Source organism: Arachis hypogaea, chromosome 13 (assembly GCF_003086295.3).
Source record: "Arachis hypogaea cultivar Tifrunner chromosome 13, arahy.Tifrunner.gnm2.J5K5, whole genome shotgun sequence".
NCBI classification, from domain to species: Eukaryota; Viridiplantae; Streptophyta; class Magnoliopsida; order Fabales; family Fabaceae; genus Arachis; species Arachis hypogaea.
The window spans coordinates 10,606,937-10,620,594 of NC_092048.1; the positions used below are offsets into that span (position 1 = coordinate 10,606,937).

The following is a 13,658-nucleotide window of genomic DNA, read 5'->3' on the forward strand; positions in this document are numbered from 1 at the left end:
TAACAAAAAAAACATTTTATAAAATTTTTGGTAATATTAGAGAGATAAAAAAGTCAGAATTTATTTTATTTAGTATTCATTAATTGTGACAACAATAAATACACTATGCAATGATATACTGTATTACTGTCTCTTATCTTTAAGGGACCAATTAATATTTTTTATACTAAAATATGTAATAAATCCAAAATTACAAAAAAAATATTCATTTGAAAGCTGTGCAATTGGTAATGATCATAATATAAAAGTAGGATCAAAGCCACTAGTTGCATTTTTTATAGAATTTTCATTCACATCTTTGGTGCTGTTTACTTTGGGATTTGACAAGAAAAAGTTAGAGAAATTAGGATTACCAAGGGTGTCTGCTGTGACTGCTGGAGTATTGGCATTGACAACGTTTGTCTCTATAATTGTTACTGGATACTTAGGCTATGCTGGTGTTGGGTTTAATCCAACAAGGTGTTTGGGCCGCTTTGCTAATAAATGGATTATTGAGGAATGAACTTTTAGGTGCTTTTGGTTGGGTCTTTCTTCCCTTCATAATATATCATGAATTGTACAAATAATTGTATGCTAAGTGAGAGTGTGAGTGTGTTTGTATGAACAACAAAAACAAAAAAATTGTATGCTTTGTTTATTTATCTACAGAAAGAGTTCAATGTGTAATTGTTATATTCTGTTAAACAGCCGCGGATTGATTCTAACTTATTTGAAAGTCATATAATGCATTTCTGTTCTTACATTGTAAATTTGAATGCCATCTCCATTTTGTTATGTTCCATGTAATGTATTTTTGCTCTTACATTGTAAATTTGAATGTCATCTCCATTTTTTAATGCTGCATACAGATCCTTACATTATAGGGATATGTAATCAATAGAAAAAAAATTATTAAAAGTATTAATATTTTTATCTTTCAATCATTATAACTTCATAATTATAGAATTGTAATAAATTATAATTAACATAATAACATCTAAAATTACAATAAATAGATATTTTTGCTTTTAATTTCTAAATTATTTTTTTAAATATTAAAAATCGATAAGAAAAAATAAAATGATAAACTTAAAATTTAACAAAAGCTTTTTTTTTTTAATTTTATGATATCATTTATTCTATTGTGCAACACATTTTGACAATGACATAAAAATTAAAACATTAGACTTATTTTAATAAACAATTCTCATGGAATAAATCATGTGAAATTAGTTTATCTATTTTATAATTTAGTTGAAAAATAATGTATTATAAAATATTAAAATTATTAAAATAATAAGAAATCATTTGTTAATATTATTTATTATTTCATAATTGGTTTTCATTTAATAAAATCATTATAATTTAAAATTATTAGCTTTTCCAAATATTTTATAAAAAAATTGTCATTGTCATTGTCAAAATGTGTTGCACAATAGAATAAGTGATATCATAAAATTAAAAAAAAATGATAGACAATTAAAACAATTGTTAAGGGGAACCAATCTGAGAGAATATGGATGCCATTTCAGCTTCATAACTTGGACCATTAACAAACTCAAGAAGAGCTTCACCATCAAAGCATAGAATTACAATTGAATCTCTCTTCAAACCAGCAGCCATACCAAACACCTATGAAACAAAAACCCCATTGGAGCATTAAAACAAACATCTCATATGCATTAATCCTGATTCATATGGTACATTGCTTTTACACGTCACAATAATATCCTTAGAATCATATTGCTATATGTTGTGACTAATGTATCTATCTTATCCTGATTTACACAAACTAAATGTGAAACAAAAATCAGAGATATATTTGATAAAAAGACAAACTAAATGTGTCATGCATATTTAACTGAAATAATATTTAAAATTATTGTGAAGTGTACAAAATAAAATTGAATTAATTTACTTTATTTGGATTAAAATTAAATTTTTTGGCTGTTATTTTAAGTAAACTAACTTTTTTCCCTCAAAAATATCTTCAAATTAACTTTATAAACTACATAAATACCATGAATAATCTTATAGTTATTTGCATTATATAAAAAAAATAAAAAAGACAAATAAATCTCTAACTTTTTCATTTAAAGATGAATAAATTTCTGTCTAACTTAAAATACAAATACCTCATTCACTTGAATTTGATTTCATAGTTTTTACTATTTCTTGTCCCTTGTAAAGTTTTATGCTTATGCACTTTAGCTTTTTTTTAAAAAAAAAATAATGTAAAGTGTAAACACTATTCTGGCAAGGTAAATTTCTTTATAAAAAACATTGCTTGCCATATGATTAAGACCGGGTGGCTTTTGAAAATGTTGAATTTGATTTTGTATTTTTATATATAAGATTGCGACATTTTTTAAAGTGACAATTTTTGTTATATTTTTGGTAAAAAATAAACGAGAATGTATAAATTCATAAATCTTGTATGTAAAATCTATTCAGGGAGACAGTTCAATTATACCAAGCAGTTTTAAAAATGATAGACAATACTATTGTGTAGAATAATCTAATCAACAAGTAATAAAGCCACATGAATTGATTTCTAGTTAAGGAACTTTAAAAAGAGGCAGGTTATAAGTAACAAGATCTGTTAGCAAAATATGGGTCAAAAGAAGAATCTAAACACTACTTTCTTGAAGATCATCAACAACCTAGTTTAAAATAGTAATCAATACATTTTTATGTTATTTTTTTAAGTACAAAAAAAAAATCATTGACACTAGAACAGTTTATTAAGGTGAGTAAGTTTATGATATGATTGAGATTCACATAAGCTAAGCTTATTATATTCTAAGCTAGGCTCACCCACGATGAACTTAAGAACATCACTTTATTTCTGACTACATTACACAGAAAGAAAAAGAGATTATCCCTCGCAAAACAAAAGTTGTTATGAACACTCAACTATACATCACATGGTTTCTGAATAAAGAAAAAGAGAAAAGGAGTGCAAGAAGATGACTTTTAAGAACATCACATGGTTGAAGGGACCCTGTTTCAGACTACATGACATCGAAAGGAGCCAACCTACAGTGCTACCTATATACCAATTTAGTAAAGGAAGAAAGTGGAGAGAAACCTATATCACATTGATTCTGACTACATTACACGGAGAAGGAAAAACAGAATATCAACGTACGTGTGTAGCAGTTTCCTCGCTTACTCAATCATATATCACATTTGATAAGAGAACAAAGAAAAGAAATTAAATAGGATCCGTCACTTACTCAAGTAATTCAGCATCTCAACCAACCTTCTTTTTGAGTATTTTCCCACTGAGAAAAGAAGAGAGAAATATTGATTCATCTCAACCATCTCGTAAATGGCTGCTGTTGGAGTAATTTGGCACAAATTTCTTGTCCTAATCGGTGCCCACGACTTCCTCTCAATAAAGGTTGAGCTTTCCTAGCAACAATCTCAATTTAATAATTGAACTTGCATCATGATTGATTAAAAAGAACGCATTACCTCAAGTCCTCAACCTATAGGAAATTAAAAGTAGTTTACGAATGCTTATAAATTCATAAATAAGATGGAAAATTGGTCTTAGCCTTGGCGCCGTACGCACGCGCTGCAGTTTCGAAAGTTCCGAGCCAGGGTCATGGATCTGGGCGGCGTCCATGGCCGTTTCCTAACAGATCTCTTTGGCGTGACTGCTTAACAAATTTATTGCGATTAAGGTGGTCATAATCCAAATCAAAACCATCTCTCTTCCAACTGTCAAACTCTCATAGGTTCTATCATATCTAGCCTCTATAGACGGCACCCTACTAGCAACTGCTACAACAAAAACAAATCTCAAATCAATAATGGTGCTTGAGCTGTCAATTTTTTACCACATATATGATGTCCTAGCTTTAAAATATTAAACATGTGTCTCTCATTTTTTACGAATTCAATGAAAGGTAATGCCATTTGCTTTGAGAGGAAAACTGCTACACATGTACCTTAATAATGTCTTTTTCTTTTTCTGTGTAATGTAGTCAGAAACAATGTGATGTTCTTAAATTCATCGTCGGTGATCTAGCTTAGAAGATATACAATACCCAACATATAATAAGCTTAGCTTATATGAATCTTAATCATATCATAAACTTACTCACCTTAATATATAGCTTCTTATTAGTGTCACTGGAACTGTGAAATTATTGCCGTTCATATCATAAGCTTACTCATCACATGCTTCCAGTTTCTTTCTTTACCCTACTCTACTACAATTATTCCCTCCAAATTCTACTGTATCAATATTGGTATCAAAACGTCCTTTGATTAGATATCGGTAGCAATATAGGTAGCATTCATTTTAATGTTTGTCTCCTTCTCGCACTCCTTTTTTCTTTCTCTATCTCTTTCTCCATGTGAATTGGCTATTATAATATGTTAGAAAATATAGCTATTAGATCAATTTCATGCTTTATTAAATCGTATAGCATGAAGATCATGTTGCATGTTGCTCTCTTTAGTCTTAACACATTAACAAGAGAGTAATGTTTACCACTTTACCCACATTTAATAATAATGTTTATGGCTAGGAAAGAAAAACCAAAATCATGTTGAACAAAATGAATCGTGTGGGAGCCAAGTAATACAACCAATAACTGTAGCCCATCATATCCTATTCTATCCCCACATTGTCATACTTTATCCATCTTTCAATTCTTTAGGATAATGAATAATTAATGACAACAAGATTAATATTGCTTCTATACCACTTACTTAGATCTCATCAACAAGATTAATAAGTTGCTCTAATATTAACTTTGGTGATTTATTTTTAAAGAAAATGAGAGATGTTAATAGATTATTTTTAAATCAACTCTACTTATACGAGATTAGAATAAAATGAGAGACACATGTTTAATATTTCAAAGCTAGGACATCATATATGTGATAAAAATTGATTGCTCAAGGACAATAATTTGATCATTTCTACAATAATGTGAACAGCGAATTAACACACATGCACGTGATAGTGATAATAATAATAATGCATGCAACTATTGAATTGTGTCTCTATATTTGATCAGTCACCAACAAGTAGATTTGATACTTTATATTCACCAAAACTAGACAACATAACAAAGAATATGATGACATGTGACTTAGGCCAAGGTTGTATTCAAATATTTAGGTCTTCAATAATGCAAAGATCATCAATATTTACCAGTAAATAATATATAAAGAGCGTATTAATTATTTTTTAATTCACACTAATTAAATCATAAAATTTAATTTCGAAAACTATATTAACTATGTCAATTGGCCATTATAATACGATAATATTAAAAAGACAAAAAAAAAACAAAATTTATATAAATTTTAGCTAATTGTTTTTTATTACTAAACATTTTTGTTATTATGGTGATATTTAATTATCACTATACTAAAAGTTGTGAGACAAAAATTTACTTAAATACTAACATGAGTCGCATTATTTTAAAGTAGAGATATTAATCATTTTTAAATCAAATTGACTTGTCCACCAGTTTTAGAACCAAAAATAAAAATTACATTTAACTATTGTGTAGAATAAACTAGTCAACGAGTAATAAAGCCACATGAATTGATTTCTAGTTAACGAACTTTAAAAAGAGGCAGGTTATAAGTAACAAGATCTGTTAGCAAAATATGGGTCAAAAGAAAAAACTAAACACTCCTTTTTTGAAGATCATCAAAAACCTTGTTCAAAATAGTAATCAGTAATCAATACATTTTTATGTTATTCTTTTCAGTACAAAAAAAATTATTGACAGTAGTGTGTATATATATGCCCTACTGCTGAAGCTTTAGATAGTGTATTCTCTCTGTTCTTTCTTTGGTGTTTCTCTCTCTTGTTCAAAATTCAGTTCTAAAAACATCTTTAGAATGGAACAGAACAAAGAAACACAGACATATCAATCTCGATTCATGGATTCATTCCATAAGATTCTTGGAGGCAGAGAATTCTTCTCAAAGGAGGTAATCTCATACTTAAGTTATATAAACTCGATCAAATTTATGATTCTACGAATAAACTTTTATTATTTAAGTTTTTTAAAATCTTACTTATATTGATCGAAAGAGTCTCAAAATGTTTTGAAATAAAAATAGAAGATTAGACAAATAAATAAACAGTAGTTTTTATTTTTAAATTTAAAAAAGTTACCTTTGCATGGCAAGATATCTTCTACCGTTCTTCTCTTCCATCTCCAACGGTGAATCTCCACCAGTTGGCTTTCCGGCATCACCATCTTGCTGCCGTGCTGCTAACTCTTCGCTGACAGCAGCAACATTTAGTGCACCTGAAACCAACATTTAGCAGCAAAAATTTCAAGGGAAAAAAAAGGAAAGAAAAGAAAAAAGAAAAAGGTGAAAAGAAAAAAAGATAAATCTGGAGATAAAAAAGTTCAAAAGATCTTTTTTTGTCTGCAACAATTGCTTTGGGTTGTCAACATGCTCTGTTTTTTTTTTTCCCGATAAGAAAGGGATTTTGTCAGTTTTTTTTATAAAAAATTATGCTATCTCTAACATCTTAATTTATTTTCTTCTTGTTTCAGACCTGGAAGCTAACTCTCATCGAGTTAGCTGCTACCGCCGTACTCATGTTTGGGCTAACATGCTCAATTATAATTGTCGAGTCGAAGAAAGTAGCTCCTGTTGTCTTAGTGCCAGTTGCAGTTTTTATTTTATTATATCATTTTGGCTCCTACTAGTAACGGTTTCATTGTCCGGAAGACACCTTAGTCCAACAATAACATTAATTTCTCTATTAAAAAATGTTATTACCATAACACGTGCACTAATGTATGCCATTGCACAGTGTATTGGTTCTATAATTGGATTCATTATGATAAAATATATAATGGATCCAAAATTACAAAAAACATATTCGTTAAGAGGATGTGTTATTAGTGATGATCATCATAAAGGACTAGGATCAAAGCCTCTACTTGCACTACTTATAGAATTTTTTTGTACATTTATTGTGCTGTTAGTTGGTGTTACTCTTAAGGTCAAATAAATTAGGGTTACGAATCGGGTGTATGTTGACTGCTGGATCAGTGACATTTGTAGTGTTTGTGTCAACAAATATTACTGGACACTCAGGCTATGCAGGTGTTGGGCTTAACCCAGCAAGGTGTTTGGGTCCAGTTTTGCTAAGGGGTGGGTCACTGTGGAATGAACATTGGATCTTTTGGGTTGGCCCTTTCTTAGCATGCATAGTATATGGACTACTTATCCATTTGCCAAGCAACAGTGCGAGGTCCGAAGACAGTAGCATCGATGTGGCAAATGATGAAGTTTAAAGATGTACTGTGGCTGAGGCATGTCATCCAGTGGCAAAAGTATTTGCCTCCAACTAAAGTCACATAGGTTCGAATCCTAGCAGTGGCAGCTAGGTTAGTGTGTGTGAGTGGGTGTGTGAGTTTGTTTGTAATGACCCAAAAAAAAAAAAAAGATGTACTGATGTACATGAAGAAAAAAAAATGAAAGAAAGTGTTGAAGAGAAGAGGACCGTGTGTCTGACAAGGAAGCCATGGGAGCACTGTGTTCAAGTTCCACCGAGTAAAAGAGGGGATCTGGATTTGGGGCGGGTGGGTTGTTGGGTTTGGGTAGGGTTGAAGGGCTTAGCCCAAGACCAAAAAAAAATTTCTAAAAAAAAGATGTAAAACACTTTTCTGGACGGATCGGGTCTTTGTAGGACTAAGCCCATGACCCAAAAAAAAAGTTGTAAGAACCAGAACGATGAATAAACCGGTCAAATGAATGATTTAATGGTTTAATAGTTTAATCAGAATTAGAAAACTTGTTTAATTAAATATACAATAAAATTATATTTAGACTAAATAAAACAGATTCCAGCCAAATATCTGCAATGAGTTTTTGTTAAAAATAAAGTAATGATTGTCATGACATGCTGAATAACTTTGTCGAAACTAAAACAGATATCATACATGGCCCTCGAGCAGAGACTCCTCAAGAGAAGCTATGATGATCAGAATTGCAGCAAAGCCACCCAATACAAAACAGATGAATTTTGCGATGATAGATATGATAAGTGAAGGAAATTGCTTGATATATTCAGACGCATGCAAGACATTGCCCAAATAAAATCATATATTCAAACTTTAAAACGCAAAACAAAATCGTGAGTTGAAATAAAATCATATATTCAAACTTTAAAACTCAAAACACAGCAACAAAAAAAAAAAAACAAGTAGAAGAGCAGAAACCAGTACCTGGCAGACAGATCGACGGAGTAGCGGCGGTGAACGGGAAGGAGAGGTGGATCTCAGATCTGGCCTCCGTGATAACGCTGGATCTCAGATCGGGGGACGCCGACGCCGATGCCGACGCAAGTACCCAACAACGGTGGAGAATGAGTGCACGAAGCAGAGCAGAGACGCAATCTGCAGCGAAGTAGGCAAACGGCGGAGAAGTAAAGGAAGGAGCAGATAACGCTGGATCCATAGTTGGAGGCGTGAATCAGAGTAAAGGAAGGAGAAGTAGGCAAACGGCGGAGAAGGCAGCGAATGGTGGAGGAAGAGGCACAGAGCACTAGAGCAGTGAGAGAATGAGAGTTGAGAGAGGGGAACGGTGCAGAGAGTGAGTTGAGTCATGAGTTAGTGGCTTCGTTGGGTTAGGTTAGATTAGTGGGTGGGTTAGGTTCCGGGCACAAAACGACGCGTTTTAGAGCATGTTAAAAAATCGGAGCTTAAAAATGCTAATGAAAAATAAATACTCGGTCCACAATGATTTTGAAGGGAAGTTTGTATTGAAATCTGTAAAAACTAGTACATAAAATCTAATTACTCAAATATATTTACCCAGGTTATGTTCATATCAAAGTAAAGAAATTGAGAGACAAACATGTTAATGTTACCTAAGCCCGTTCACCTTTTTTATATCTGCAACCTACAGTTTCCCAAAGCAAATTAAAATGTTCAAAATTTTAGAGAGAAAGAAGCAAACAAAAAAAATTCAACAATTATTTTAAATACTATTTGCAGGATGCCAAAAGATTGTTTCAGAGTTTTGCAGATAATAATATTGGTCAAATTTATATTCTTAAAGTCTAATTAAATCTAATAAATGATTAAAGCATATGATAAGTGATTGGTATATGGTACTACAAAACTTTAATCACATATCTAAGAGTTTATTGCGTGAATAATGTCTCATATGATATACAATAAAACAGTTACATACATGACATGCATGAAGGCTGATTTATAAGTGCCATTTTCATCACGAAATTCCTAAAAAGATAATCTAGTACCTCAACACCATACTTGATTGCAATGCCAGCTAACGTGTCCATTTTGGAGATAGAATGTTGGATGCATCCAAGTGCAATAGGAGGTGATGCACGAGAAGACATCATTTTGGGTACCTTTTTACCATATCCACATGCAAATTGATCATGATGATACCCATTAGTCTCTTTCCACATAAACATTTCCATTTTGAAAATCACTTGAAAAAGAAGATAACGAAAAAATATAAAATAAAATTGGGCTGCAAAGGGCATCTGTTTTATATAAAAAGGAATCAGACTGGGTGCACAGGTTGAGACTTTGAGGGATGAAAAATGTGGTTGGTTGTAGGAACAAAGTCCCTCAACTAAGCATGGATTTTGGGACGAGCTAGTTCGAGAAACAAAAATTGATGCTGTTTTTGGGGAACTTTGCTAGGTTCTCTTTCTTATCAAACAAATAAATACTTTTCTCAAAAAACAATTTAATAAATATAATTATTCTTGTATTCGTAATTGATAAGTTGGAGGAAAAGATATTAATGGTTTCTAAGTTATAACGGTGATCGTTCTTTTCAATATAAAACAACCCACTGGAATTGTGGTCTTTGAAAACATTGGATCATGTTTACTGGAACATATTTAAGGTGTTTCTAGTCTTAGCCGATAAATAGTAAAGCAAATAATTTTACAACAATATCAATTGACAAAAGAACTTTGATTTCTCAATTATATATATAACTAACATTATTTTAAAATTGATTAATTCTTATTATCTAATTATTGCACAAAAGTTACATAAACATTTATTAATAAAACTAGGCGTTAAACTTTATGTAACCATGTTGTCATAGCGCGCTTCATTTTTGAAAGTTATGATGCTACTTATTTTGTTTGATTTTTTCTTTTTTTATTCCATCTCTTTCTTTATCACTATCATTATTATGTTCGTCTTTTTTTTTTAATATATATTTAAAAAATTAGAGCATAGAAATCTTGATGCATAATAAAAAAAATTTGATGCACAACAAAAAATTTTAAAAAACCACATACCCAGAACATTGACACTCAACTAACAAAATACGCATAACACAAATATTTGGTGTATAATGTAAAAAATTTTAGTATATAGTACAAAAATTTTAAAAAACTATATATCCAAAATATTAACATCCAAACAACAAAATACATACAATATAAAAATTTTGGTACACAGAACATAAATTTTTTTCGCAAAGCACACAAATTTTTGATGCACAATACAAATTTTTGAAAGACTACGTGTCCAAAACATTAATTCATTCAACTAACAAATTACACTCGTAACCAAAATTTGTGCGAAAAAATTTTTTTACTGAGTAAAAATTTGTGCTATTACAAAACTTTCTAAGTTATATCAATAAATTTGTGTTTTATACAAAAATGTATGTGCTACGTGCACAAATTTCTTTGCTATGTCCATAACTTTTTGTGCTTTACAATAGAAAATTTTGTGCTAAGGAAACACAGAAAAAGAAAAATGGTGACCCATATGCAAATTTTGTTTTCTTGAAGTTGTACTAACTTGGTTGAATTTGATTGATTATAGAAAGACTTATACATGTCACATCGTCGCATATTTATTATGTTTCGTTTACTGCATTGCGTAAATTTAATATATTTAATAAAGAACGTTATTTAATTAAAATTTTGTATTCCAGTTTCAATCCAATATTTTGCCCATTTTATATCTCTCTACAATTATTTAGATATATCCATAACATCAAGGTCCAATTTTTAAAGCCTAACATTTTAAAGGAGTCCTGTTTATGGTTGATAATAGAATTGGCATAACTAAGTTTCAGCCAAATAAACTACCTGGAAAAAGTGTCTTAACTGGAGAAGAGTTAAAACCGGTTTTTGTTACTCTAACTATATATGAACTTAACTGCTTCAAACAAAATTTATATATAACCCAAACAAAATTTTATATGAGGCCACTAGAATGGTTAATGAAAATTTTCTGGTGGCAACTTTCTAATCATTAATTAATTCATAACTTTCAGAACACGAAAACTGAATATCACCATTTCCCTTAATCAAGTTCTTCATGGCCTTCATCTTCATCAACTTCAGAACCATTGCCATCTTGATCTTCACTACCTTTTGAATCATCTTCATCTTCATTGTCCTGCATCTCATTATCTTCATAATCATGTTTTCCTTTGTCACCAGGTTTCCCTAACAGGGAAGAAGAAATGAGATAAGGAGGTATTTTCAAAAGGAAAAGGCATTAAGAGACAAGATGCAAACTAGTAGAGAATTTAAAACGAAGATACATATAAAAGAAGGACTAAGGAACGATTAAGGAATAGGAAAGAAAAGAAAATGAATGAATTTGCGAGTTTCCGAGGAAGTACAGATAACAAGGATATGCAATTGCAAGATGATATACCTACCATATTCACTGAAAAGGACTTCTCCTGAACGAAGTCCCTTTTCAACTTTAACTAGTTGAAGAGTCATCCTGGGACCAATTTCTTGAAGCTTTCGAAGCACGGTTAACCCTACCAACATCGCTAGACAAAGTTACAGTTGCAGCTTCTTCCTCTGCCTCACTTTCTGATCCATAGCCAGCTCTTAAAAATCAAAGTGGATGTGAGAATCAATAGAATGAAAAGGAAAAACAAAAAAAGCATTCTTATTTTTTGTGCATAATACAATTCATATGAAAATTAAGAGCAAGTTAAATAGGATCTATTCAATACAAATCTTACTCCTAAAAAATATCATATTTACCAGTTTGAAGAAGGAAATAATGAGTGGAAATGTTAGAAATGGATTATATCCATTCTCCAAATGGGAAAACGAAGGTTTAAGTAGATAAGCAAGGGACTTCCTTTGTCACGAAATCACTCACATCTTGAAGATTCCTTAGATCTGGCACCTGATGGTTCTGCACAAATTTTCTTATTCTGCGTGAAACACCTACTGGTTGTAATCTTATCGAATAATGTCGAAAATCAATTTGCTTAGTGTCTTTGTTGTAATTAAGCAACACAATCCTTTGGCTGGAAGAGAGCTTAACCTAGAACAGCATATGTCACAAATTAAAAGAAGAACTTGAGCGTCAAGTAAGTTAATGATGCATATGTATCAATAAATATATTCTGAAACATGTTAGTTATAAGCTTTAGAAGTAGATCTCCACTCACAAATACAGAAAGTACAATCTGACAAGAAAGTACAATCACGAACAGTTACGACAATAACCAGAGAAGAGACATCACAACAGATTTCTATTTGGTATAATAACAATGTCATCAAGAGGTCTTTACTATCCCATCAGCCTCCAACTTTCTTGAAGATCATCAACAACCTAGTTTAAAATAGTAATCAATACATTTTTATGTTATTTTTTTAAGTACAAAAAAAAAATCATTGACACTAGAACAGTTTATTAAGGTGAGTAAGTTTATGATATGATTGAGATTCATATAAGCTAAGCTTATTATAGGTTGGGTATTGTATATCTTCTAAGCTAGCTAGGAGGAACTTAAGAACATCACATGGCATGGTTTCTGACTACATTACACAGAAAAAAAAAGAAAAAGAGAAAATGAGTGCGAGAAGATGGTGGAGACAAACATCGAAATGAGCCTACCTATATTGCTACCTATATACGTTTTCATCGAAATCCTTCGTTACAAAATTGCATCAAATTAAGATCAAATGGCTGTTCCGACCAAGCAAGCTTAGCGTGCTGCCATTGTATTTGCCTTCAGAGAAATCCAAGTTCATCACCATCAGCAACCCCATGTCGTTCTGCGAAGCAGAGGCGTAGATTCCCTGGGCTTTTCCCACGAGCTTCGAGCTGGGCTCGGGCCCCGCTGTCAAGGGGTCGTCGATCATGACCACGGCTCCGAAGAGGGTGGGGGAATGTTTTGTCACTTGGGCCTCGGCCACCCTTATGGCGGTGGGCTTTGGGCCGCTGACAATGTCGTGGAAGTAGAAGTGGAGGTGGCTGAGCTTCTCTTTGCGGAGGGCCAGAGATGTCGGAGAAATGCTTCGATAGAAGCGTGGTTGTTTGGCTGTTACATAGGACGAGAAGAGGAAGAAGAGGACCGTGAGTGTGGAGAAGAAGGTTAAGGCTTTGGTCATGGTTGTTAATTGTTATTAGAGAAGTTCTGTGATTGCATTGGTTTTGGTGGATAAAGTTGGTATAAATTTAATCAATAAATAAAATATTGACCCATAATAAAAAAAAATTAAATCTAAAATTAAAATGATTCTTTTTTTTATAATTTTTTATAATTATTTTTATTAAAATAATTTTTTATAATTTTTTTGTAATTATAAAAATAATTTTAAAAAATATTAAAATAATTTTTTATAATTATTTTTAAAATTATTTTTACTAAAATAATTTTTTTATAATTCTTTTTATTATTTT

The 13,658-nt window shown here is 31.4% G+C and overlaps 2 protein-coding genes and 1 pseudogene across 3 annotated transcripts; 1 reads left to right on the forward strand and 2 right to left on the reverse strand.

Annotated features, from left to right (window-relative positions):
* Window positions 1–906: 906 nt before the first annotated feature.
* Window positions 907–8,970, reverse strand: LOC140177843 (uncharacterized). 2 transcript variants are annotated; one of them, XR_011869337.1, is made up of 4 exons: window positions 8,211–8,970; window positions 6,137–6,272; window positions 3,219–3,768; window positions 907–1,611 (listed from the first exon to the last, which is right to left on the reverse strand). XR_011869337.1 is itself a non-coding variant. In XM_072211174.1 (3 exons), the coding sequence occupies exons 1-3, from the start codon at window positions 8,440–8,442 to the stop codon at window positions 1,587–1,589; spliced, it is 393 nt and encodes a 130-aa protein (XP_072067275.1). In that variant the 5' UTR covers window positions 8,443–8,970; the 3' UTR covers window positions 907–1,586. The 2 variants fall into 2 exon arrangements, 1 of the variants encoding a protein (XP_072067275.1); XM_072211174.1 differs by lacking the exon at window positions 3,219–3,768.
* LOC112732616 (aquaporin TIP4-2-like) lies at window positions 6,522–7,475 on the forward strand (annotated as a pseudogene).
* A 3,952-nt stretch (window positions 8,971–12,922) lies between the features above and the next one.
* Window positions 12,923–13,366, reverse strand: LOC112732617 (pterocarpan synthase 1-like). The gene has a single exon (XM_025781379.1). The coding sequence runs from the start codon at window positions 13,364–13,366 to the stop codon at window positions 12,923–12,925; it is 444 nt and encodes a 147-aa protein (XP_025637164.1).
* Window positions 13,367–13,658: the final 292 nt, after the last annotated feature.

Coding starts and splice junctions, on each gene's coding strand:
- LOC140177843 (XM_072211174.1), bottom strand. CDS start 8,442: ATGGATCCAGCGTTATCTGCTCCTTCCTTTACTTCTCCGCCGTTTGCC. Junction 6,273..8,210: donor TCCGTCGATCTGTCTGCCAG/GTACTGGTTTCT, acceptor TGTTGGTTTCAG/GTGCACTAAATGTTGCTGCT. Junction 1,612..6,136: donor AGATATCTTGCCATGCAAAG/GTAACTTTTTTA, acceptor TTTGTTTCATAG/GTGTTTGGTATGGCTGCTGG.
- LOC112732617 (XM_025781379.1), bottom strand. CDS start 13,366: ATGACCAAAGCCTTAACCTTCTTCTCCACACTCACGGTCCTCTTCTTC.